General features: G+C 39.9%; 1 protein-coding gene across 2 annotated transcripts in view; it reads right to left on the bottom strand.

Annotated features, from left to right (window-relative positions):
• The window catches only part of SH3RF1 (SH3 domain containing ring finger 1), a 90,252-nt gene extending 64,938 nt beyond the window's left edge, over positions 1 to 25,314 (bottom strand). Inside the window, exons 1-2 of one of the 2 annotated variants that reach the window (XM_042808229.1) lie at positions 25,197 to 25,314; positions 23,155 to 23,643 (exon numbers count right to left, since the gene is read on the bottom strand). In XM_042808229.1, coding sequence (XP_042664163.1) covers positions 23,155 to 23,541 — 387 coding nt within the window. In that variant the 5' untranslated portion in view covers positions 23,542 to 23,643; positions 25,197 to 25,314. Of the gene's footprint in view, positions 1 to 23,154; positions 23,644 to 24,806; positions 25,175 to 25,196 lie in introns of those variants that run through there. The other variant, XM_042808230.1, reaches the window with a different exon arrangement.
• Positions 25,315 to 25,676: the final 362 nt, after the last annotated feature.

The following is a 25,676-nucleotide window of genomic DNA, read 5'->3' as shown; positions in this document are numbered from 1 at the left end:
TTAACCTCCAGATTGCAATATTAGCCCAAAATAAAGCATGAAGCTCTGTGGGCAAATCATGCTTATTACTGATTAATTTAAGAATGTCTGGCCTTCAAAAAAGCACCACCCCAAGGAAAAAAAATACTGTTTGTACAAATGGTAGCAAAGCAGTTAAAAGAAGCCTGTATATCTGCCACATATCTTAGGAAACATTCATTATAAAGTTAAATTTGTACAGCTAAATTCTCAAAAAAATATCAAGAGATTAACTAAGGAGAGAAGCTTGATTCTCTTCTGTTATGTACTATAACACATAGAAAATTTAATGTTGAAACTTGGGTAATGTCTGTTTTCAAATTTTTACTACTACTGTACGGTACGATATGTAATCCACAGCATGCTCTGCAGTGATTTTCTGTCTACTTCTCATGTGACTGATTAAGGTTTTATCGATCTAAGCAGAGTAAATCAACACACACATGTATCCAAGTTTTTAAAAACAGTATTATAAGATGACATAATGCAAGTAATTAGGGATTGCACATGAAAAAGGCTAAAGACTGTATGCTAGTTTAATTATAACTTTGAGGTGAATATTCAACCACATATTAGTAAAGCTGTACACATACAGATAGAATAAGACCATTTTTCTGTTTACTGAATGTATAATAGAAATACTTAAACATTAATTAAAAAAGAATTCACAAACACAGCACCCTATACAGTTAATCTAATTTATGCTAAAAAAAATAATGTGATTTATATTGTTATAATCTACAGGGGTTTTGTAACCAATTTTGCCGAGACTTGCCTATGTTCTTTTAATACTATGCTTGCCATTGGGAAATTTCTATTCATTCTGTTTCATCAGTACAATGATTTCCATTCCAACAAGTGTGTAGATACAATCTTTAAAAACTCATTTATGAGTAAGCAACCTTAATTTCTTGTGTTACAGAGTTCAAGAGCAACATATATCTTCTGAAAAATACCACACAATATTCTAGCATAAACACCATCAATATGCAGTACTTCCATATTTGAGATTTCTTATCTATTACACCCACAAAGGAGATCTAAATGATCTAAAAGGCACTAAATGTTTTTTAAGTATACAAATTATATGTGCTCAGTTCATTAAAAAACAGAGAGAGAGATGCAGGATTTTTTTGAATTACAAATATCCAATAAAAAACAGATCTGTTCACCTATTGCTTGAGAAAATATTTTAAAAAAAAAAATCAAACTAGGCCTCAAATTAAAATTAGAAAAATCATGTAAAAAACACAGCTCTACTTCTGCTTGCTACTGCCAGTTATCTCACTCACTGCTGTAGCAATGCAAGTCCACCATTTCAAACAGAAACTTAACTTTGGTAACAAATACCTGCTTATGTATTATGTAATAAAGGTATTTTATCCATTTCACAGATCAAGAAAGAAATACTGATTTATCCTCTCCGGAAGACATTACTAAAGGATGTAAAATGTTATTGCCTCTGTTTTCTTCTCCCTTTTCCTGCTGAAGACTATTGTCCATTTGGCAAGGAGAACAGGGAAGAACCCTGTGTGCCAGCTCATCAGCAGGCATAGTTCATAACCTGCCGATTAGCCTCAACTGACTTTGTCAGTAACCTTCAGCAGAAGGCAGGAGTGATAACAGCTTAAATTGCCACAGATAAACCTGTCAAAGATCATGATTCAGCTCATTGAGAGACTAAGTGATTTGCCCAATGTCATATTTTCAACTTAAGAGCTGGAACTTAACAGTATCTCAGAGTCTTAACTACAAGATAGCGTTCATTAATGCATTTTATTATTGAGGGCAAACAACTAAATTACTGAATTAATCCTGTAATTCTCAGATTTAAGTGCTTACCATCTTTCTTTCTTTTCCCTAATGTACAACATCCAGGCCTACAAAAAGCTACAAAAACTCTGCAGCTTACCTAGAATACTCTCTCTTGCAAGATACAAATTTTATCAAATTCATGCACTGCCATATTCTCATATGGCTGGGCTAGGGAGCAACCTTGACCACGTGAACCTGGACTGAAGGAATACTGCTAGATTCATTCTAGAGCTGTGATACAAAGTCATCTCATTCAGCAAATTCTGTTGGAACTGATTATTCTTCCTCAAACTAGTATGTTCATTTTGTATTTCTTTTCAAAAGTACGAGTCCATCAGCAAAGAAAATTAAAAAAAACAACTGGTAAATAGAAGCTAAAAAAGAAGCAATAACCTTAGCTGTGAATAAACAGAACTAAGTTATACAACCACCATGAAAGAGTTTCTTGGATACAGCACTGGATAGACTAACTTTGCTCAGTATTTCTCTTTTCATCTGCCCATGAAATAAAAAAATGCCCCTTTTTTTTTTTTTTTTCAATAAACAGACCAAACTATCTAATATCGTGACATAACATTTCCTTATTTGCTCCAAAAATAAACTGCATTTATTCAATATGTGTACTCGAGCTTTGCACAGCAAAAAGCATGCTAGAGATGGTGATCCACCTATACTGGCTTCTCAAACAGTGAAAGAACACAAGAAAAAAGCACCATATAAAGATTCTGACAACAGTGTACAGCACTACAAAGGTCCCTACACGGATGTAAAACCAAAACATGGGAGAAAACTGCCAATATGGTAGGAAATAGAAGAGTACAGGACAGATAATGAGTTAAGAGGTACCTTGTATATGTAACATTGGCTGAACCCATAAATATAACAATTTTTATGAATGTATGAATACACTGACTACTAAATAGAGGACTATACTGATAGCGTTGCTGTGCTTCCACCTTCACACACAGACTGAAGTGAAAACAATTTTCTAGTACAACCTATTATTTGTTTGAAAGGAAATAACAGGCTTCAATCATACCTCTGAAAACAGTATGTTATTTTCACAGCTTGCTATCCTTACTGCAATGGACAGTAAGATCAACTGCTCTGATAAGAAAGTTTAGCAGAAAAGTAAAGTTAAAAACCAAATTCGTGGTATGTAAAAGGCATCTTGACTAAGGGAGACAGAGTCTTCTGAATCAGATTCCATCTAACTCTTTGCTCCATTCGAATGTACTTGTTGAGAATTACGGGCCTCATCTCCCTATCTGCTGGAAACAGGATCTAAATGGCAATCCAATTCCTTAAATATACAGTATTTTGGTATCATAATATAATCTTTCTACTAAGGGCTCAGACTCAAACGGAGAATCCAACGGCAGGAAAAAAAAAGACACCAGGAAGAAATAGTGATTGCTAAAAATGCAGATACAGTCTTACGTGAAACTAAGAAAAGGTTATTTCTTGTCCCTCTTCCCCAGAGAAACCTAGGAATACTTGCATCACCTCTTTTATAAAGGAATACGACTTGCCATAAGCTTATCCACCAAGTGAATCGCCAATAAGAAAATAAAAATTCTTATTTGACAATACCTTCTTGTGCCTTTTCAACAGTTGTGTACAGAACATGCTCACTGAAACTAATTTTCAGTAGCTTCACTTACACGGTTATAGAAAACAAGGAATATTTACTTTGCCACTGCAGAAATTAACACTTTCCTCCTACTACTGAAGCCATACAATTTTAAGAGGCATGTTCAGGTTTTAAGTGTTTAGGTTATGTATTTAGACCTGAAATCTTGATGGATCTGGTGGCTCTTTCCATACTTACACCACTTAAGACTACACCTTAACCTACTGTTCCAGGCTCCTTCATCTACATATTAATTTATAAATGAGACCATTCCATTGAAGATGAAGGCAGCAATATGCACGGTGAATCACTGACACACCCCAGAATAATTTAAGGCCAGGAACTACATAATAGCTCATAGCTTGCATCCCAGTAATTTCCCAAATAATTCGTGAGTCAGAAATACTATTAAACCAATAAATTTCTACGGTAGCTTGGAATCCTAAGATCTCTAAGCGTCTGACACCATCAGGTTTTCTTTTACGAGGAATTTATCCCCCACATAATTTGTAAGGAAGCTGGATAGTCGCATAGAATGTTTTCTTTGCCAATGAATATTTAATCTCACATTACTTTATATTATCCAGCATTGATTTTTAAAAGGCGTATAGTAAAGTAGGCATTAAGTCAAAACTTTTATATTGAAACTAAAAGTTACTGTCAAATACAAGCACTGTATCTGAAAGCAAAGCTAAGTTATCTTAAACTAAGACAGTAAGGTGACTGGAGGTGACTATTGTTCACCCAGTCAGCATGCTGACACCTCTTCCCCTCCCACCTTCTATTTGAGTTAATCAAATAGACTGATTTTCATTTGGGAAATCCAGATTAATCTAAGTACTGTCAGGAATTTATTTAAAATGTCTTTCTTAAAACTGTGCCCTCTGAAGTCACTGAGGTGTTTCTTAAGAAGCAGCAAAAGATATAAGCAAAAACCTCAAAATGTTAAAAACCCAACAAAAATACTTTTCGCACTGTGAGTGAAGACTCGCTTAACACACACAATTTGGTAACATTTGAGCTACAATGCAGTACTCAGTCTACAGTCAATCTTTAGCTATGGCTGTTTCCTGCTTTTGTGCCTAATGAAAAAAATCACTTTTTACTACCTTGTATCTACTTCAACCGCATTACATCAGAATTCTAGCATATTGCCATCAGTGGCACTTACTAAGCTCACCGCATTGAACATTAAAGCAAACTTCAGTTTTACCTTTGGGAAATTAAGGAAAGAATATCATTCATTGTGCTCATTTTGGTATTTGTTATCAAGTAATACTAAATGTATCAGATTTTCTGGAATTGGAGACACGTATCAGCCCTGGTAGTTACCTTACTCCCTGTTCATTTTCTATTGACCTTTTTTCTGGCGTGACCTGAACAAAAGAGTGAAGATGCCTTATAGCTCTTCAGCCTGTAGTTGGGTAGATAGTGCTCACCCTCTAGAAGTTGAATCCACAGCTCCACAAACTGAGAATAAAAGACCAATGTATTTTGGGAAGTACCCAAGTCACTGAAATAATGTACTGCTGCTGTTGTTTTAAGTGACTGCCATATTTTGGGGAGTTTTTTGTTTTTAAAGAAACAAGTGACTTTTGAAGGAATCATCAACACAACCATTTAGCTCTAGGGGAGGATTTCAAACAGTGAATACCAGTGAAATAGTCCTCTACAGTTCTGAATTAGCTCACTCAGCTGTGGAGAGGCAGGTTTTCAGACACATGATGCTTTTCGGTGTTACCTACAGGCTACCTGCAGCGGGTCCCTTCTGGAGTATCGGTCACTGGGAAACCTAAATCAAAGCTCATCTACATGATCAAAGCTGCAGTATACCTAACATCTTAACAGTCAAAGTTTTTGTCAGCCTAGCAAAAGACGAGAAGAATGGAAACACAATTGAGTGAGAGCATCAAATCTGATGTCGCCCACCTGCCTGCAACAGGTTTCTACAGAACATGTGGGATAAACATCTGCCTGCTGCAAAAAATGTGCCTAAAATTAGTTTCAGAAAATAGATTTAAATTAAGATCTCTCACCAACAATTGCCATGGAAAGCACAAGAGCAAGTGTGGGATAAGGCTTCCATTAATGAACTTTATCATTAAATCTACTACTATTAAGTGTATACTCACAAAGATTCTACTGCTTATTAACAGTTCTTTATCATCGCAGCAATATGTTAGATTAAGAGACAGATGAACAGCTTACTTTCACTGTTAAATGCGCTAGAGGCTACATTTAGTTTTTGACAGTCACAGCAGTTCTGATAGGCCTCAGTGGCACATTTCATCGCAGTGTTATCGTTACGAACTGAAAAATCCAAACACTAAAAGCACACACGGGAAAACACTAGTGGATCAGCTTCGCATTTCATGGTCTTGCCCATTCGAGGATGATTCACTTCAGAGAAACTTCCAGCACAATTTCACGCACAGCAAGAATTTCTCCTAATTTTGCCCCCCTTCATCTAAGCGACATCTAAAGCAGAGCACTGAAGCAAGCTGCACTCCAGTGTTCCGGGCTGCACCCCCAGCCAAGAACAGCCTGGGTCATACACTGGTAATAACCTTGGCAGTACACTCCTCTGCTTCTATCACTGCCAATACTAATGAAACAAAACTAGACACAAGAGGTTTCTTAGAAACTTGGTATTAATGCTGCCTGGCTGGAACTATCTGTAATGCTTGTTCTAATTATTCCTGAGTAGATTAGACCAGAGAGAGCCAAGCCAGCCCAGCAGCCCTTTCTGTGTACGCTCTGCTGGGTGACCACATTTCTAAATTCAAAATGATATTAAATGGTTGACAGAAACACAAATTGCAACAAAGCTATGATTTTAAGAATTCTTATAGCCATGATAAGACAATCATCACTGAAGCATCCCGAAAACAAGAGATTTAAAAAAAAAGAATAATCTCAAGCAATACATAAAAGTAATTTACATAAATTAAAAAGTAATCATAGAGTCATAGAATGATTTGGGTTGGAAGGGACCTTAAAGACCATCTAGTTCCCACCCCCCTGCCCCGGGCAGGGCCCCCTTCCCCCAGCCCAGGGGGCTCCCAGCCCCGTCCAACCTGGCCTTGAACCCTTCCAGGGAGGGGGCAGCCACAGCTGCTCTGGGCACCCTGGGCCAGCGCCTCACCCCCCACACAGGGAACAATTTCCTCTTTGCATCTAATCTAAATCCATCAGTAAACTCTTCCAGTTTAAAAGCAGTACCCTTGTCCTATCCCTACACTCCCTGACAAAGAGTCCCTCCCCATCTTTCCTGTGGATCCCTTTAAATCCTGAAAGGCCACTAAAAGGTCTCCCTGAAGCCTTCTCTTCTCTAGGCTGAGTCAAACAATACATAAAAAAGTAGTTTTATTAAAAAAAGGCAAACAGTAAAATACACCCCAAAAAATCCCAGTTTTGCCTTTTATTTAAAATATTGCACAGAGTAAATGAAGAATGTGGAAAGAGAACAAAGGGATGATTTCTACACACCAGCAGTTCAGCTTTCTAGTGCCAACATTTTATACAGCACATTACAGTCACTTTCATGCCTTCATCTGCATGCATCAAGTTGAACAGCTAGTCTTCATCTAGAGCCATAATATCAGTATGTACTTGTACTTCTCAGTAACACTACATTTGTACAGCCTCAGTTGTTCTCTCTCCTTGGAGGTAGAAGACTGTGGTTCTATTTTGCTTTTTTTAAAAAGGAGACAAAGGAATATTACACTGCTCACTGATTCTTTTTAAATACAGATTCACTACTCAGGTTTTCAAACACTTTGTGCTGTAACAGAAAGCACACAAAATTTAATGATTTTTTTCCACCACCTAGAAAGAACATACCTGACACTCATTTCTTATTAAAAGAACAACACTGAATTGGAAAAGTGAAAGGCTAGATACAATGTAGCAAGGTGATATGAAAACCTGAAGTCCACATACAACTCCATGCAATTTCCCGGTTATTATTATTTTCAATAGAATAACATCACACTGAAATTACTATTTTTGACATTTTTCCTTCAAATTCAATAGCAGACATATAATCCCCACAGGATTACAGATATAGTTAACCTGAAATGTAATATTCAAAGTTATGTGTGCTTTTAAAGCTGTCTTTTTAAAAGCAACTTAATATGTGAAAAAAGCTTAATTTATGCTTTGATAAATATTAGTTCCTTTCAAAACAATAATGCTCCAGCTTCTGAAAGTTTATCCCAAGAGATACTATTTTCTCATTAAAAACAGAAGTCAGAAACAAACCATTTACTCCTAAATTACTCTTCATGTTACAGAGGAAAATGAGGAGAGAAATATCACAGCTAAGCCAACACAAACAACAAATGTTATGTTCCCCATCTGATAGTCAAAAACCAGGGGAAAACTACACTTCAAGTCATACTTAATTTTGAGCTTTCTAGACAAAGTATATCATCCGAATTGTTTTATCTCACCAAATACTTCATTGGGGACACAAACAAGGAAATAAAGAAAAAAAGCAAAAGGTGCTACCTCCATAAAAAGTGTCATTAGTACCTGCAATAGATGATCCACCGTGACAGGAGATCTATGAACCATCTCGCCATGGACTCCCCTTAACTTCTATTACAGCACTGAAAGGGACAGCAAAACAATTCTCCAGCCCAATGACCCAAGCACTAACCTGGGATGTGGGCAGCTGGGGTTTAATCCTTTTTCCAGTGGATATTTTATTTTCAGAGTAGAACAACTTCAGTTTTAGAAAGGAGGCCAGAAGTCTACATGATTGAGCCACTACAGTCACCAGTATCAAACTTCACAGTACGTTAAATACTGAACCAGAGGCTCAATTAACTTAATTAAGGTGATTCACTTAAGGCAGATTTGAGGCATACTGACAACATAGAAAAAACATGAAACTTCTATATCCAATGCTGTTTCTTCCAGTGTCTTTTGAAAATGTGTGCAAAGACAAACAAAAAATAAAGATAAAATACAAAGTATTGGTTAGAACTTGATCTGAACAGCTACCCAACATTCATAGGTCCGTGCTGGCTTACCTCCATTAGAAGGACAAAATGGTAATTCAAATTAGTATTTACCAAGAACGTTCATAAAATCGTGATTCTCCAAAAATAACAAGACCAAGAAACAGTACCCACATACTTTGCAACTGTTAGTGCTACCAGGAGCTCCAGTGCTCTCTAGAGTGTTTTCTGTTGCTTTAATGGTTCATGCACAACTCTGCTTCTTTTTTTCCTTCTTTTTTAACCCTCTCTCAGAAAACCCATTTTTCTTTGGGCACTAACCAATGACCCAGCTCCAGTATTTATGGTCAGTTTTATCAGTCCTCATGGGGTAGTCTCCCTTGTTCCAGATTTATTGTGTTGATCAGCGCCTTTCGCAGCAGCTTCTATTGCTTCAGCTACCACAGGAACACCAAGACCAGGGTCCCTCTAATGAAGGATATCAACCGCGCTTGTTGATTTTTACCAGATCTGTTTTCATGGAAGCCATTAACAACCTTCTGTATTCCAACAAAATATTTTCCAATGTATATTTTAATAGCAAAGTTCAAAACTGCAATTTTATTTCTATAGCTACAAGACCTTGAAAAATATAAACAGTGAGTGTTTACATAAAACCACTTTGGACAGATTTCTTCCATTAAACTGAGTATGCTGAATAGAAGAAAAAAATCTGCTAGAAGTACTCTTTTTTTTGAAACACAGTACCAATAAAAGGCCATTTCATCTACTGAGTACCACTACTAAGACATCCAGAGTTATTTATCTTAATAAAAAACGACTATCTTTCCCAAAAACAAAGCACAGTTTGGCATTTAAAGGTATGCTCAGCCTAGACATCAGTAATTGGAGTCTGCCCCCAAAGCCAGAGCTCTGCAGTGCTGACAAAGCCCTGCCATTTGAATTCTGTTTGGTGCTGACTTTGGTCTGCCTTTGTACAAAGCAATAGGTTTTCCTCAAGACAGAAAGCCGCACTCTACCAGAAGTTACACTGACCCTATCTCTTTCCCCAAAATGAAACACCTGGAAAGAACGTGAATCTGAGTTTTTAAACACATTCATGCTTTCAAACCTAGAAAATTAGCACGTAACTTGATTTCAGCTTATCTGAAGTCCTACAAAGTCTTACTAATGCTCTAGCTTTGAGAACCAGAGGTATGTTTCTTCCCAAGAATTAGATGATGTTTCTAGGAAGATGTGGGGTCCTAACATTACATTGTAAACAGCAGCTGGAAGAGAGAGCACCACGATATCCTAAACAAGACTGCAGCCAACGTCCAGATCTGAAGGTGAGGTTATCTGTTTAAGCATGAAGAGGATTTCTCCAACATCATAAAGTACCTTATGCAAACAAAACTTATGAATCCCTGGAGGCAACTATTGAATATTTGCTTGAAACACATTATTTGGAATACTTTGCTTTCCATTCACTATAGGCAAGACTAACCAAGCCCACCCATAAAATATGCTGGGATTGCTGCATATCGGGCTACAAGGTTTTTCGAGCTGTAAGACATGTCTAATTACAAGGACCGAGTTAGTGCTTTTGATTGATTTGGATAAACTACCTTGAACTTCAATCTGGCTACGTGCAACTGGGCTTTAATCTGACTATATCTAAGTGAAGCTGTACTGAAATTCCCTTCTGAACAGATAACAGATTTCACACACAGGGATTTCTTCGGAGGACTGTGCTTCTGAGTATTACAAATCTGTACCCCCCCGTTACTGCACGTACAAAATTGGCTCTAAAATAATTCAGTTTATTCTTTTTTAACCATTTCTAATCTAAATTCTTTACTTGTGAATTGAGCAGTACACTCCAGACAAAAATATACACCCACTCAAACAACCACAGCCTACAAAAAACGGGCATAAAATTCGTTAACCAATCTACCTCATTAACTCTCGTAACTCCCACCAACATCAAAAAATAACAAATTCTGTGGTATAGTCTAACAGCATGTGCATTGCAGACATTTCAAAACATCTAAAAGGATTAAGGATGCCACATTACCTAAGATTTTACCCAGAGAATATTTTTTAAATGGCGTTTGCATGTAAAATTCTGTGATTGCTGCAGGGAAAAAAAGGGCACAAACACTTCTGACAGTTGTTCTGTTTTAACTCATACCTCCTTCTTCCTTGGATTCCCTTAGTGGAAACTCAGAAAATGTGAAACAAGACTATTACACTAAAAACAAAGTCTCCCTATCAATTGCTAGATATGCAATTATTAATATTTCCTATTTAACTGCATAAGTTATAGTAGTTAATATTTTATTGTTTTTAAAGAAATAAAACCACACAACCTTTGTACAGAGTCTGTTGAATAAGAGAGTCTGTAAAATAAATTTTGGCCTCTTTTATGCTGTTTCTCTTAAATGTAGGGAGCTGGTAAAATAACAAATACAGAAGCATGAATGACATCAGCTCCCTGTTGCAAGCAATAAAATTCCAAATTGAATATATGAAAAAGTATGATTTCCTGGGTAAAGAGCATATACCCACAACAGAAGCTGAAGTTCGAAATCAGCTTTCATCGACCCTTATGTTTCTTTCTGGGTTCAGAGGTTTCAGTATGAGAAGATAAATATTTCTTGAAATTGTAAACTGCCTTGGGAATCTGTTTCCAGCAACAGCCCACTAGCTATTCTATTTCTCCAGTGAAACAACAACTCCAGTTATTAGTGAAAGTAAAGATAAACACAAATCCCCCTTACTAAACAAAAATCATGTATTCTGAAAATACAATCCCAGAAAGATAGTTCTCCTTTTAATCATATTACAGAAAGGTGAGCTGCTCCAAGGAACTGAAAACATACTGAAAATATTCCCTTATTTTACTTGGAGAACCTGCCCCACACAATTCATCCTTCTTACCTGTCATGACTAAATTCAAAAGAATAGTATGTAAGATTGTAGCCATGTTCTGTAATGCTGGCAGGATGCTCACATCCATATCTTCAGCTATTAGTAACTGAAGGACTACACAAAAGACTGAGGAGACATGGAAGCACGGTGAAAGAAAATGCTACCAAATCAGAATTAGTCACAAATGCTCTTATTTTTTTCTTCCTTCTTTGAGAATCTTCTCCAATTTCCAAGCAATTCCTAGGGCACTAGCCCACCGTTTCCTATGTTCTTTTTGAGTTCGTTCAATGGAACATTTAAATTTGTCCCTTTATTGGTTCTATAAGAACTATAAGAATAGTTTATTAGTAATAAAACCGGCTTCTTTAGAATCTTGTGAAGAATCTCAAAGTGCTTGAGAGATATGCCAGAAATAATCCTCATAGTCCTGAATAGGAAGTTCTTCAACCATTTGGGAGCTGAAATATTCTAAATGTCACATAGTACATGACTCACTATTTCAAAATAAACAATGAAAAATAAAACACACAGTATTTTTTAATTAAAATACACACATACTGGAGGAAAATAGATGGCGTGTGAGTCAGCACACTTAATTATGGTTGTCATCTCTTGTCTAGCCAACTCCTCCATATCAACTTTTCTATTTTGATGATCCCCAAAGCCTTCCTCAACCATCAAGCTACCTTTTCAACTTGTTCCTCCAGCACCTCCTCCTCACCAGGTCTCTAATTCAATCTCAGCAAGCACAGAGTCATTTGCTCAATCCAATTTCTTCCTCATCGTTTTTTATCCAATCTGTCTATTGCTATGTTCCAAAACGACTACCATAGTTTTTCTTCTTTCAACATAATCCACTATCCCTCTGCTTCCTTATGACTTGACCTTTTGGGTCTTTATGACCCATCAGTATTGAAGTTTCTCTGCTTTTCAGTCATCTCCTTCCAGAGGCCTTCTCCCATTCTTTCTATGAGATGAGTGATTTCTTTCATGCCTCAGTGCTTGCTGTGTGCTCAGATATTCTGCTGCCCTCTCAAATGCAAGGTCATCCTTGGCATCTCCTGGACCTGACTGCTCCTCCTCTGCTGCCGTGTGAACATGTCTGGCAGGGATCTTCATGTTAGGCTGAATTCTTCCACTATAAACTGTTGGGGTTTGGGGTTTTTGTTGTTGTTTTTTTTGTTTGTTCGTTTGTTTGTTTTCCCTCTCCCTCCAGCTCCACTACCTCAGGAGCTTTGCTCAGGAGATGGATGCAGCTTAAGCTCAATAGAGGTAGAAGAGCCAAAACTGAACAGAAATAATATGCAGATTGCAGCGGTGGCCAATACCACCTTATCTGCATTACTGTTTCTTAAATACTGTTCACAGACTACTGACTGTCTGAAAGATTTTCGAAGATAGCTTGTCAGCCAACCACAAAGAAGCTTTTCATCTGCATAGGCATAATGGAAGGGAAATAAACTGTTATTTACCTCATTCTATATTTAAATTTAGCCTAATTTTATTGGGCTGTAAACCAGTTATTAATGCATTAAAAGAAAGAAAAAAATTCCTTTATTCTCCCCCCTACAAAAAAAAAAAAAAAACAAAACCAAAACCAACAAATAACAAAATGACAGTCCTTTCAACTTTTTTCCTCAAGTTGTAGGAACTGTGGTAGTGTGTCTTGTACTCAATGAAAGCTGAGATGAGCATTTCTCAACCTTTCAAAACTCAGTGTAGATATCAACAGTTGTTTCTGGAAGACCTATATGTCTTCTGAAATATTATCTATTCATCTACTTATTGACCATCCCTGCCTTGCTTAGACCAAAGACCTAAGAGGATTACAGAACCTGGTAGCAAGGCTGAAGGCTTGTTAACTTAATAAGGCTGTGGATTTAAAACTGTGTTAAATTAAATGGGTTTTGAAAATGGCTTAACTCTGCTAGAGTGGGTAAGATTTAAGAGTCTCCTCTCAGATCTTTATCTAGCTCATGAAAGACAGACATGTGAGATAGCAGGGCACTGACATACACAAGCAAGTGAAGGTCCATGCGATGTCGATTTTCTTTTAGCAAGCTCTCAGCTTCAGAATAAAAGCTTCATCTTTATTCAGAGGCACATTACCACAGCACACTGAACTCATCTTTGCTGGATTTGTTTAAAATAAGCTTCTAGAACAGCTATGCCCTATATATGCCAACTCAGATCGTCATCTGATTATCTCTGAATACTTTTCAGCCTAACACTTTTTAATCAGGCAGAAGCTCCTCATTATTCCCCAATTTTTTAAAATAAATGAAATGCAGACTATAACCTAAACAATTTAGATAGCATGCTAATAAAGAATATATGAAGAGAATTGTTTCAAATTATGCAGTACTGACCCTCTCACTCCTCTGTGCAAGTAAGACTACATTCTTTTTCTTGAGTTGGGCAGCATGAAAGTTTGGTAGGATTGAGTATCTTTATCTTTAACCGGAGCTTTTCAAAAGCTTGTCTTGTAAAATTGTGGTTCACACAAGGTAAAACAGTGCTTCAGTTCCTGAAAAAGCTTTTAATACACACATATATTTTGAAAGTTTAAATGTTGAGAAGAGGAAATCAAGAGAGGTAATATGTACATCTTTCCATTGTAAGAAGGAGAGCAGAGTTACTTCACTTCATTGCAACACTAATGCCAAGAAAAAAATATCAGTTTTAATAACAAGGGGACAATAAAGGCTGAGGAGTGCTTCAGGTGTTATGAAGTCCAACAGGACACTCTCTGATGCACTTCTGTGCAACACTGGCAGCAATCCTTCACTTCAGCAAACAGGAGAATGACATCTGTATTAATTTTTAAGCATCACTGAAATGCGTACCTTTGATCAAAATGCATTTATGATTAATAGCCTATTTGCCAGATAGAAACTGTAAAATTATACTTTGCACATTTACATAAAACAAAAACACAATCTAGATTTGACTCTGAAAAACAGTGCCAACTTGGAAGACAGAAAGAGCAGTTAAGCACCAGACTAGAGCTTTTCATTTAATTAAAACAAACAAACAACAAAAAAAAAAAAAAAAACAAAAAAAACCCCAAACAAAACAAAAAAAAAAAGCCCACAACTCCACACCATATTTTAAAAATTATATGTGGGAGGCTGAGCCTATCAGCACTGTTTCAAAGAAAATTACTCTGAGAGAGAGACAGGACACATACATGCACACAAGAGAATCTTGTTCTCATCTTCAGCGGATCAGACACACTCTTGCAGGTTCTGGTTTTGAGACTTTAAGTGCTTACACTATAGGTGTGGGGGAAGGGAATTAATCAAGGGCTAAATAAGATAGGAATAAAGACCTAGAAAAGAAATTAAGTTACTTAAAATTCTTAAGTGCTCATAGTCTTATGCTACAAAAACTTAAACTCTTTGGATAACAAATCCAATGTTTGAGTGCTACAAGTGTCAAAGTGAGCGTCCCTGTCCTAAGCTTCTAAGGGTACAGGGATAAATTATTTTCATGGTGGATTGCTTATATGTGCCACAGTTGATTTTCACATAGCTAACAGGCTCAAATTCTGAGACACTTTGGCAACAGTGTCTGTAAATGAAACACGAAGAGTTGAGTTTGACTTCTATGTTTCATTTTCCCCTCAACTGAAGAATCCAAACCTGTATGTTTCCAGGAAACACTGAATGACATTTTAAAGATATGCAGATAAGCATCACATGTCAAAGAATTTCAAATACTGAACTGTTTCTCTCTTTGGACTGACTGTCCTTACCTGTAGAGAGTCCTCCTGAGTCCCTGTGGTTTCCTGACACTTAAGAGCATGCAGAAAATAAACCAGGCTTAACCGTTTGCCTCTGTGCTGACCAAGAGCAGCTACAGGCTTCGTGCCCAAATGCATGGCAGCCCTGGCACCATCTATGGGGTGAGAATAAGCAAAAGCAGTTATTCCCCCTCAGTGCAGCAAGGTTCTAACTAGGACTAGCTCCACTGTTTAAGTCTGATGATCAGAGGACAGTGTCCCCTCTATACCCAAGAAAGGTGCAAAAAAGAGCGCTCAAATGTACGACTCTCCCACCTCAGGGCTGCTTGCTTCCTAAAATTAATCCATCTCACATCAAAGCAGCCATTCTCAGTCCAAAAAAACCTGCTCTGCAAAAAAGATTCTGATTTGGTGATGCGAAAAGAAAAGCAGAGAAACTGATCTGATGCAACTGACCCAAGAATTCACTGCTGACTTTCTGAGATGAGCTTTTCTGTCTACTAACAAAAATGCATCTGACAGGAATTGAGACATAACAGATGCATGATTTTCCTTTGTGCACACAGTAACAAGGCACATGTGTATGAACAGGCTGACCAGATTATATTTCAGCTTTAATTACTGAGACACATTGTTGCCCACACTAGGATGTACATATAGGCAGTGATTTAAAGAAGGGAAAAAAAATTAAACTTTTAAACCAAAGGAGATTAAGTAATAGAGTAATATTAACCTACACTTTATGTTCCCCATTCATTTAGCAGATTTAGTCATAAAACCCACAAGTGTCTGTAGTCCACATATTTCAACAGAACATTTTCTTTCTTACTGTTTATTTTATGTTCCCTATGTTTGACACAGTCAAGGACAAATTGGACACAAGATGGAAGAAAAAAAATATATGTTTTCTTTTTCTTGGAAGCAGTACACTAAGATCAGAGGCAAGGGAACATCCGAATAAAGGACAACGATGGAGCCAAAGAAAAGACCAAGGAAGGTGTTAAGCATATTATATGGCCAAATGCACTGCAAGGGGAAGTCCACCAAAAGACAGACAGACAATGCAAGGCAACAAGTTTCCAGTTTTATTATCACAGCTGCAGTGTCAGGCTTGCTCTTTTCCACAGCTCCTATCCATGCACTAAACACAGGGGTAAGAAGAGGAGGTACCACGTGAAAACCATTCCACTGAAGTAGTAAGAGAGGGGAGAAGGATTTCCAGCAGGCCCCATCCCAAACAGCCCCTTCAGCTCTTCCTACCGTATAGGATGACTGTCAAGCCACCCAACCACAGGTACCCACTGCAGAAAGCCAGATGCTATGCATGCAGAAACACAGCAACAGCACCATGGACTGACTTTTCTAACCAGACCCCGGACCACCTATGTAAAGCAATTTTACTGGTATTTGATTTCTGTGGTAATAAGAGAAAAATGAAAAGATTTTTATTCTCTTTTAAAAAGAAACGGCTCCCTTCACAAGCCCATTAAAATTAAGGGCTTTAGACTTCCTTTTGGTGCAGAAATTTTCTGAATGATCAAAGCTTTCTGAGTAGAGCAATAACCTGTAACTCACCAGCCAAATTAAAGCGGAGAAAAAAAAAAAAGATACCATTTTATTTCAGGTAGGGGGTTTTAAACAAGTCTACAGAAGTGGAAAATATTAAATTGGAAAATGAAGGGAAATAGAGCCAGCCCCCTCTTCCACCTGAAAACAAAGCAATCATACAATATTATTTTATTGGAACATACAACAGTATCTTCCATTACTACAGAAAGAAAAAAAAAAAAAAGGGAGTATCAGAAACAAAAAGGGATTTAAGTATCACACTTAAATACCGTGGATTTATTTCTTAGTTTCTAAATCAACTTCAAAACCTAATTATTTTCTAAATGAAGGGATTACATGAGTGTCACAGCTATTTTATCAAGCAGCTTAGTGTTGGCTGGCAGGTTAAAGATGGCTATCAAAATACGGAATTAAATATTTCTGTACTACCAACACCACTCACATTAGATTTTCTCCTTTTATTCTTTCCAAACTCGCTCAGATCTATGCAGCAGTGTGCCAGTCAGATGCAGATTTCTCTAGCTGACGAATGGAACATCAGCTTCCACATATTTTTTAACCGTCTGGCTTCTCCTCCCTAAGGTATTTATGCGATTCCCCATTAAATATCCAAATAAAACTAAATCCTTTTAACGATATAACACCAGGCACCGGACCATCTTTGGTACGGGAAATGGATTATGAACGGCTCTCCAGTAATGTGGAAGTCAACGATTTGAAGAGTGAACAGCAGTATCTACTGACCTCAGCTGAAACTGTGGACCCATTGTAAAACACCCTATAGATATATCCAAAATAAAAAAAGTCAATCTCTGCCCTAGAGAGTATACAATTTAAATAGCGAGTCAAACAAAGGAAGTACTATCAGTCATATCTGCAGATGGGAAACAGTGGCACAAAGAGCTCTGAATGAGTCTGTGCAAGGTTATAAAGGATGTCTGTGGCAAAGCCAGGAACTGAGCCCGGAAGCTCTCAATCCTAGCCCACTGCCTTTGGACACCGAGACAATTCTTCCTTTTGCTTCTCCTCTCTCTCTTAATTACTTATCTCCAAGAGGAAACACATCAACACCATGAGAGACAGTCCATTTTCCTTTTATATTTATAATCTCCCTTACATTTTCTCTAGCTTAACATGTGATACGCAAGTGTTACAGATAAGTAATTAATATTGTACAAGCAATTGTAAAGGCAGAATCTGGTATTTCAACAAGTGTGAGAGGAAACCAAAGCGTGCACACGTGATTTAGAGAGACTTCGTTCGCAAAATGTTTTCTAAAGATCACTGGAATATGAATAGGTGCCTATCTCTACATTCTCAAATTAAGATATTTCACATGTTAAAATTGTATCTCAACACTCCTTTTATAGGATGGAATACAAGCAGGAATGCATAACTGAAACTACACAGACAACAATAAGATAACCTTTTGTTTCTTTTTTCTTTTTTTTTTTTTTAAATAAGGGGGTAAACAGATTTTGTATAAATCCGTACAAACACAGCCCTCAAAATCTGGTATCATCAAGTAATGATTCCCCAGCCTACCGCCACAAATACCAATCATGAAACTGTGTTAGCCACTGCTTCTTGCGTATTTCTACACCCTCCTTCTCCCCAAAGTGGCACACTTCACAGTCTCATATATTATCACAATGTGAGCCTCTTCTAAGAGAACCTGACCAGCAGATGTTTACTGATATTACATTTCTATGCAGTATTTATTCTGCTAACTCCTGTTCAGAGATGATTTTAACATCTGTTCCAACCTACACCTGCTGCAATGCTTGGCAATCCCCGTATTTATTTTCAGTCCTTTAATAATGTTATCAATCTATGAATGCACATTTTCAGTCTTACTGTTGTTTTCTAATCATTAGAAGCTTTCCAATCTAAGAATTCTCCTTTGACAACTAATTTCTGCCAGGATATCAGTAGGCCAGCAAGTGCTGTGGCTACAACAGCAACCCTTGTTTCAGCTCCTATCAGGTTTCTGAGTCCTGCTAAACAGTCAAACTGTGCGAGCTGCCACCCTGAAGATCTCTTTTGCAGGGTGGTTAGGATAAAAGAAAGCCGATTGCTAACATCATGCATTGAGTCCAACAGACAGAGAAGCCTGACCTGTTTAAGTCCTCACAGACCAGAAGGTGGCCCGTGGTCCCTAATGCCCCAAGTTGTGGGCAGAGATCACACACCATGGCTGGGAGAAGAGAACCTGGCCCTATTTATTTTCCTTTTTGGCATTAAGGCTGCTTCAGCAGCTCACAGGGAAGCTTAATGGATCACCAATGACTGCTGCTGAGGCAGTATGGGTGTGGGATTTTAAAATTTTACTGTTGCTTTCCCGTGTTACATAAGCATGAGAACGGACGTGGGTTTACTCTACAATGCAACACAGCTGAGCATTAGCAGAAACTCACAGAACAAGCTCCCGTTTGTGGGTTTTAGTGTCCCTCTCAGTTTAAAAGAATTTGCTGCAAACATCTCAGATGTTAGTGGTTCTCAACAGAAAAGCAATTTTTAGGAACGCACAGAGCAAGAATTTATTGATGCAGTTAGAAAGCCCCCATTGACACCTAAATGAGCATCTTCTAGCAGCCTGTAATGTTCCTTTACCCTCTCATTTCAAGAAGGCTTCACCACAAGTGGTATCACCTGAGGTCTCTATCAGCTTTCCAGAATAAAAACAAGAAAAAAGGGAAAAGCTTTAGGGCTTTCCCACTGACTGCACTGTAACACTTCTCGATAAGATTTCCCACTGACATACAGTATAATACATTCAAACTACACCATCAATACTTATTCAGCATAAGCATCAACTCCATAAGGCATGGCCAACTTCTGAGCTATTCACCTTTCAGAAAGTGAGATCATTTGAATCCTTCATTTATCTCTTCCTGACTACACTCGGTCCAGAGAACAGCTGAAAACATTATTAAAAAATATTTTCAACAGTGATGAGATTTCAGACTACCTAGACAGCTCCACTCTATGTTCTGCAGACAGCCCTAACTTCAGAAACTTGGACTTCAAAGAAACTAGCAGGAGAACTGGTATGTCTTGGGCACACAGAAATTCAAGGGAATTGTTAAATGTGTATCATCTTAAATCTATGCTCTAGTAGATAAATTATCTCCAACGCTTATCAATTTACACATACAGCAACCTTTAAGACTCCTGCAACAAGTGTGCCCTTGTAAAACTACGATAAGGAACTTAAGATAGTATCTGTTTGACACACTTTGTGAAAATTAAAAGATGAATAAGATGGGCATAAATTTGAAAGTAAGTACCCTAAAATTTTCATACGCTCTTCTGAAGGAAACAATCATTCACTCCCTCAACAGCCCTCAATCACTTGCTCCTGCTGACCAGTTCCAAGCAGATTTGACAGCAGGCTGTGGTTCTTAAGACTCTTCCAAGCTGTCAACCTAGCAGAAGGTTTCCACTTCACAAGAAAAAAAAAAAAAAAAAAAAAGAGAGAGAAAAGCATTAAATTAGCATCCATACCAGAGAAGAAGGTGCAGCATGAGCATAACTATTATTTGTTCTCCCAGGCAAGCTGGCTTGTCAGAACAGGAGAGCTGGGCAGTCAGCAAACAGAGTTTTCCACCAGGTACAGCAGTATGCTGCCTTTGTCCAACCCGTACCCAAGGAAAGGCACAGAAGGGTTCATGCATCAAAACCACAGGGAATAGAAAGAGATTAAGAACTTGCAAGGAGAAATTGCAGTTGTTACAGTGGTGAAAGATTATAGAGGTGATAGAAAGAAACAGGGTTATTGCAGTGGGGGAGATACAAGGCACAGGATTTGTTAATCCCCACCACCCACCCAGCTTCATTAGTTTTAAGACTCATGGAACCATTAGCTTGTTTATTGCCATGTGTCACCACATACATACAGAGAATGTAATATACATAGTATTGTGCAATAACAGGGCTGGCAGCTCCACAGTCATTGATACAGTTCAGGAAATCACGCTGCAGTACATGCTGTATTAACCTTTTCTGAAAATTATGGCATCTTCTGAAAGGGCATTTATGAGCTTAGTATTACTTCAGGGTACAAGCAGGATGTTTATGGCTTGACAGCCTTCATCCACATTCACTTCATTTAACGTAACAGCAACTTTCATTTACTAGTTCCCTTTCAGCAAAATTAGTTTAGGAAATCTGACTCTGCCACTCATCTAGAAACAGATTTTCCTCTCCAATTCCCAACGAGGAACTGTATTTGCAATCATCTTTATGTTACAGTTAGCAAAACAAATAGGGCATTCACTTCAACGCTGTCCATTACATTGGTATTTTGCTTTCTGGACTTGTTTTTAAAAACATTTTTCATATAGAAAAAGGGAAAGTTCTTCTTATCACTCAGAGTCAGCTTGTGTTCTTAAAGTACTGCCTTCCTAGTAAAAAAAAGGCTCTGGACAAAGTGGACAGAAGATGAGAAGATCATCTTTCCCTGTCTCTGAAAGCAAAGAAGACACGAGAATGCCTGTGAAACCCCATTAAAAAAAAAAAAAAAGATGTATTCAAGACTTAACTGTAGAATGTTGACATCTATCACTAATATACACCGAGTATCAGTTAATGGCATAAGGAATGCACATGGTCACAACTTTAATGGCACACGGTACAGCATAACTAATAAACTGAAGCAACATTCCATATGTTATCACTTTCTACTCTGCACAACATCTGGAAATGCAAATGTTGCACAACAGGATATTATAGAACATTAAAATAAGAAAGAGAATATTCCATATTCAAGTTATTTTTTCTAAGAAGGCTTTGAGAAACTCTGAAGCACAGTCATTCACATATGCAGTACACTGCCATACCTGAAGCCTTTTCGGAGGAGAAGCAGTCTCTGAAAATACAGTGCTTTGTTTTTTTTTTTTTTTATAAAGGTCAACATGAAAATATATAAACAAGTTATACGGGTATTTTGCTCTCTTTTGAGTTGAAGAGTTTTTGCAAATGCAAGGTATAATGGTAAACACCTTAAGATTCTGGAGAAGACCAGACTGGTTTTGATACTGCTGAAGCTTCTTTGCAGTATTTAAGGTTTACCTTCTGAAAGAAAAACAAAAACAAACCAAAACACACAACACAAACAAAAAAAAAAAAAGTATCATCATCTCTCCTCCCTTACCTATTAATGTATATACAGAACAAAACTCATTAACAGGAAGTGGCATGATGATTATTATTTTTACATTCTAAAATAAAGAACCTAATGAGTCTCTACCAAGCAGAGAGAACAATACAATCTAATGGAACACCACCTGTATTTTAAATCCTCATGCAAACTTAAGAGGTATACTTAAGATGTTTTAGGGAGATTCCAATCATCAAAGTACAGCTGAGGACAAATCGGTGTAAGGCTTTCTTCATCGGGCTAGTAAACTAAACTATTCAGCTATACTTTAAGACCAGTCCTGCCCTTAAGGCTAGTTTAAGCCCTCTCCCTGGAACTCCTTAAGACATTTATTAAAAATAAAATAAACATCACCGGAAGAAAACCATGTAAGCCGTTCAGAAGCTCCACTTCAAACACAGGAACTCTGAAAACGCAAGCATCACAGAGCGGGCAGAGACCTTTCAGAAAAGCTGTTCTGCCTTGCCATTAGATAAAACAGAGCAAGGTCAGTCACCTCAAAATTTTGTTTCCCAATACAGACTCTAGAATGGATAATCATAAATGAGGCTACTGAGTCTTGATTATAAGGTATGACAGAGTCGACAGGTTGCACAGATCCTAGGAAGCAACAGGAGTACAGTTAGAAGGCCATGTATTCCATTACATTTTTTTCCAAATCACTTAGAAAAAATACTTTGAGGAAAAACTAATTAAAGAAGGTGTGAGGACTGAGAGTGCAAATAACTTACCAGGCCATAGTAATTCAAAGATTTCTTTTTAAAGGAGAAGTAGTAAAAACGTAGCTCCTTCGAAGCCACTGGCAAAACCTCCACTGACTTCAAGAAGAACTTAACTTCCTTGCTTATGCTTGGCATGCAATATATCTAACTCAAAGGAAATTTACTGATAGTCAGAATCACTACAGAAAGCACTAGATCCAAAATAAAACCTCTAATCTTAAGAGTTGACAAACTTAGAAGCATTTCAGGCATTCTTCACTGGACGTTTCTCCTTAACAATTACTGTAGCTTTCCACATAGAGTACCTTGTTCTGTTTGACTTCCTTTTAGTAAGACAGCTAAGGTATTGAGATGTCTTCCTTCTTCTTACCTCAGCAGCTGAGAGTTTTAATAAGGAAGCATTATTACTGGTACCGACATAACATTAAACCAATACTGATAAGAACACTGATGCGTTTTGCGAGATACCTGTAACGGTTCTAAAAAACACTCCGTTTGGCCATATTCCCTATCTGACTGCCCTCATCCTGAGGCAGAGGCCACCAACCGTTTCGAAACGGTGCAGGAAAAGACACAACTGCAACCAACCACCGCCACCACACAGCGCTTACCCTAACAGGAGGGCTCCGGGCTTGCACCCTTTGCTGCTGTCCACCTTGAGAGCTCTGCAGGTCCTTTGATCCGCAATTAGCTACGGTGTTGATAGGGACCCTTAAAGCATTTGTGCTACCAGTCCCACCACCAGCACCGGGTTTTCGAGGCCTCTGTTTGATGCCATCCAGCAGTCGGACAAGTAAAATATTACTGGGAAGTTCATCGACACTGCAGTCCACTAAAGTCCTGCACTCTGGACACCGAAGCTCATTTCGAGAGCTCACAATGCCCAGCAAACAGCGTTTACAAAACGTGTGTTGGCAGGGCAAGACTTTTGCAGAAGCATCAAGGCGTTCTAAGCAAACAGGACACTCCAACAGATCCAGCAAAGCCGATTCATCCATTTTCTTTGTATTACTTAAGCAAAAAACAAATCTTTGCAGAATTGGTGTGTTTTGAGCACTCCAAGGATATCATGTTACATCCATTCCTCTTCTGACTGTGCTCTGAAATTTTTTGAGGGAAAAAGGCATTAGTAAACTGGAATAAAGACTCAGCAAGATTATTTTACATGAAGATATTCTTTCAAAGAGTAAAATAAAAGATCGCTAGACTAATTCAGTAAGTATTTCCAATAAATGGAAGAAACATTAGGAGACCAATAATAACTAAATAGATATATTGATGTTAAAATATTGTAACAAATGCTAACAGCTAAAGGCTTTTAATTCAAGTCCCCATAAATTTTAATCTTGAGTGATTCTGTTTTCTCAAATTATTCCAGAATCAAGAGTTATCCCCAGCACAACATTATAATAAAGCTTACTTTTCACAGTTCTTGCTTAATACACCTGCATCTCTGAACATTTACTTGAAATGAGCTTTTTTCACAAGAAGACGGCAAACTGCAGCTGGGTCCAAAACAACTGAGCGTACACCAACTGGGCACAGCAAGGGGAATTACGTTTATGCCAAGGCAAAGCCAACAGCAGACTACATTTCTACCATGTCTGTGAGAAGTAACAGCAGCATATTAGGCACATCAGTCCCGCAGAGAGGCTGTAGCTCACAGGGTTTTAACCTTAGCGCAGGCACTGACAAGCGGGTTCGTTCCACCGCCGCCTTTCAGAAGCGCTTCGGAAACTATCGCCAAGTGATTTACAGCAGGAAGTGCTCCTGCCATCGCGTTAGGACAACACGAGCGCTGCGTATGCAGCCACCGAGGCAGGGGCAAGCCTGCGGCCGGCTGAAGCGTACGCAAAAAAAAAAAAAAAAAAAAAAAAAAAGAAACACACCACCAAAAAAAAAAAAAACCAAAAAAAACAAAAAAAAAAAAAACCAAAAAAACCTAAGGAAAAAAAAAAAAAAATGTTCTGCGGCAAGTCACGCCAGGCGGCTCCACAGGGGGGAAAACGCCTTGTTGAGCTCGGCAGCCCCCACCGCTCCGCGCCCGCGTACCGGGCGGGCGGCCCCAGCCCGGGCAGCGCTTCCCGCGGGGGGCCCGGCGGGGCCCCCACGGCCGCGCGGCCCCGTCCCGGCCCCGTGGGGAGCCGCCGCGGCCCGGCGGCGGGTGAAGCCGAGCGCCTCCAGCCACCCCCCGCCGCCGGCCTGCGGCAGCGGCTCGCCCGGTCCCCGCACGCGTGTCGGGGCGCCCGGTCCCCGCACCTACCTCCTTTCGGGCTCCGCGCCCATGCCGGCTCCTTTATTTATTTAGATTTCCCCGCTCCCCCACCTCCTCCTCCTCCTCGTCCTCCCGCCTCCCCTAACGAGCGGCTCGCAGCCCTCCGCGTGGAGAGAGGTGCGAGTGGGGGACGGCAGCCCCGGTCGGTGCGCCCCGCGGCGGGGCGGGGGGGGGGGGGGGGAAGGAGGCGGGCGAGGGGCAGGCCCGGGGCACGGGGCTGTCACCCCGCCCCGCGGCGCTGAGGGGAAAGGGGCGGCCGGGCCTGCGCCCCCCCCCCCGCTCCCCGCCCCACCGCGCCGCCCCTCGGGGGGGGGGGGGGGGGACGCGGGAGAGCCCCCGGGGAAGCCGAGCGCCGCCGCCTCCCCCTCCGTCCCTCACCGTGCGGCGCCGCAGCGGGCCGGAGGGGCCGCGCCGCCCCCGCTTTGTTCCCGTGAGGAGCCGCCGCCGCCGGCCCCACCGGCGGCGCCTCTCCCGCCGCGGCAGCGCCGAAGCTCCCGTCCCCTCCCCGCCGCGCCGCGCCGCGCTAGGGCTGACGCGAGGGGGCGGCACCGCCCCGCCCGGCACCGCCCCGCCGAGGGGGCCGCGGGGAGGGCGGACCCCGACCCGGCTCGGCCCGGGCCACCCCCCCCCCTCCCGGAGCCGCGGCAGCGCCTCCCCTCACGGGAGGGGCCGGGACGGGCCGCCCCTTTCCCCCCCCCCCCCCACTCCACCGCCCCTTCGCCAGGTGCTGTGGGGTGAGGGGGGGGGGGGGGGGGGCGGCGGCTTCCCGCCCGGTGTGTGAGGGGGAACCGGGCACCTGGGGCTGCCGCCGCCGCGGTCTGTGGTAAATCAGGCCGGGAGCGCCGGCCCGCGGCGGCC

The sequence above is a fragment of the Tyto alba genome, unplaced genomic scaffold, assembly GCF_018691265.1.
Source record: "Tyto alba isolate M040663 unplaced genomic scaffold, T.alba_DEE_v4.0 Super-Scaffold_6, whole genome shotgun sequence".
Lineage (NCBI taxonomy): Eukaryota > Metazoa > Chordata > Aves > Strigiformes > Tytonidae > Tyto > Tyto alba.
Note: the sequence above shows the minus strand (reverse complement) of the source record. Positions and strands in the feature narration are given on the sequence as shown.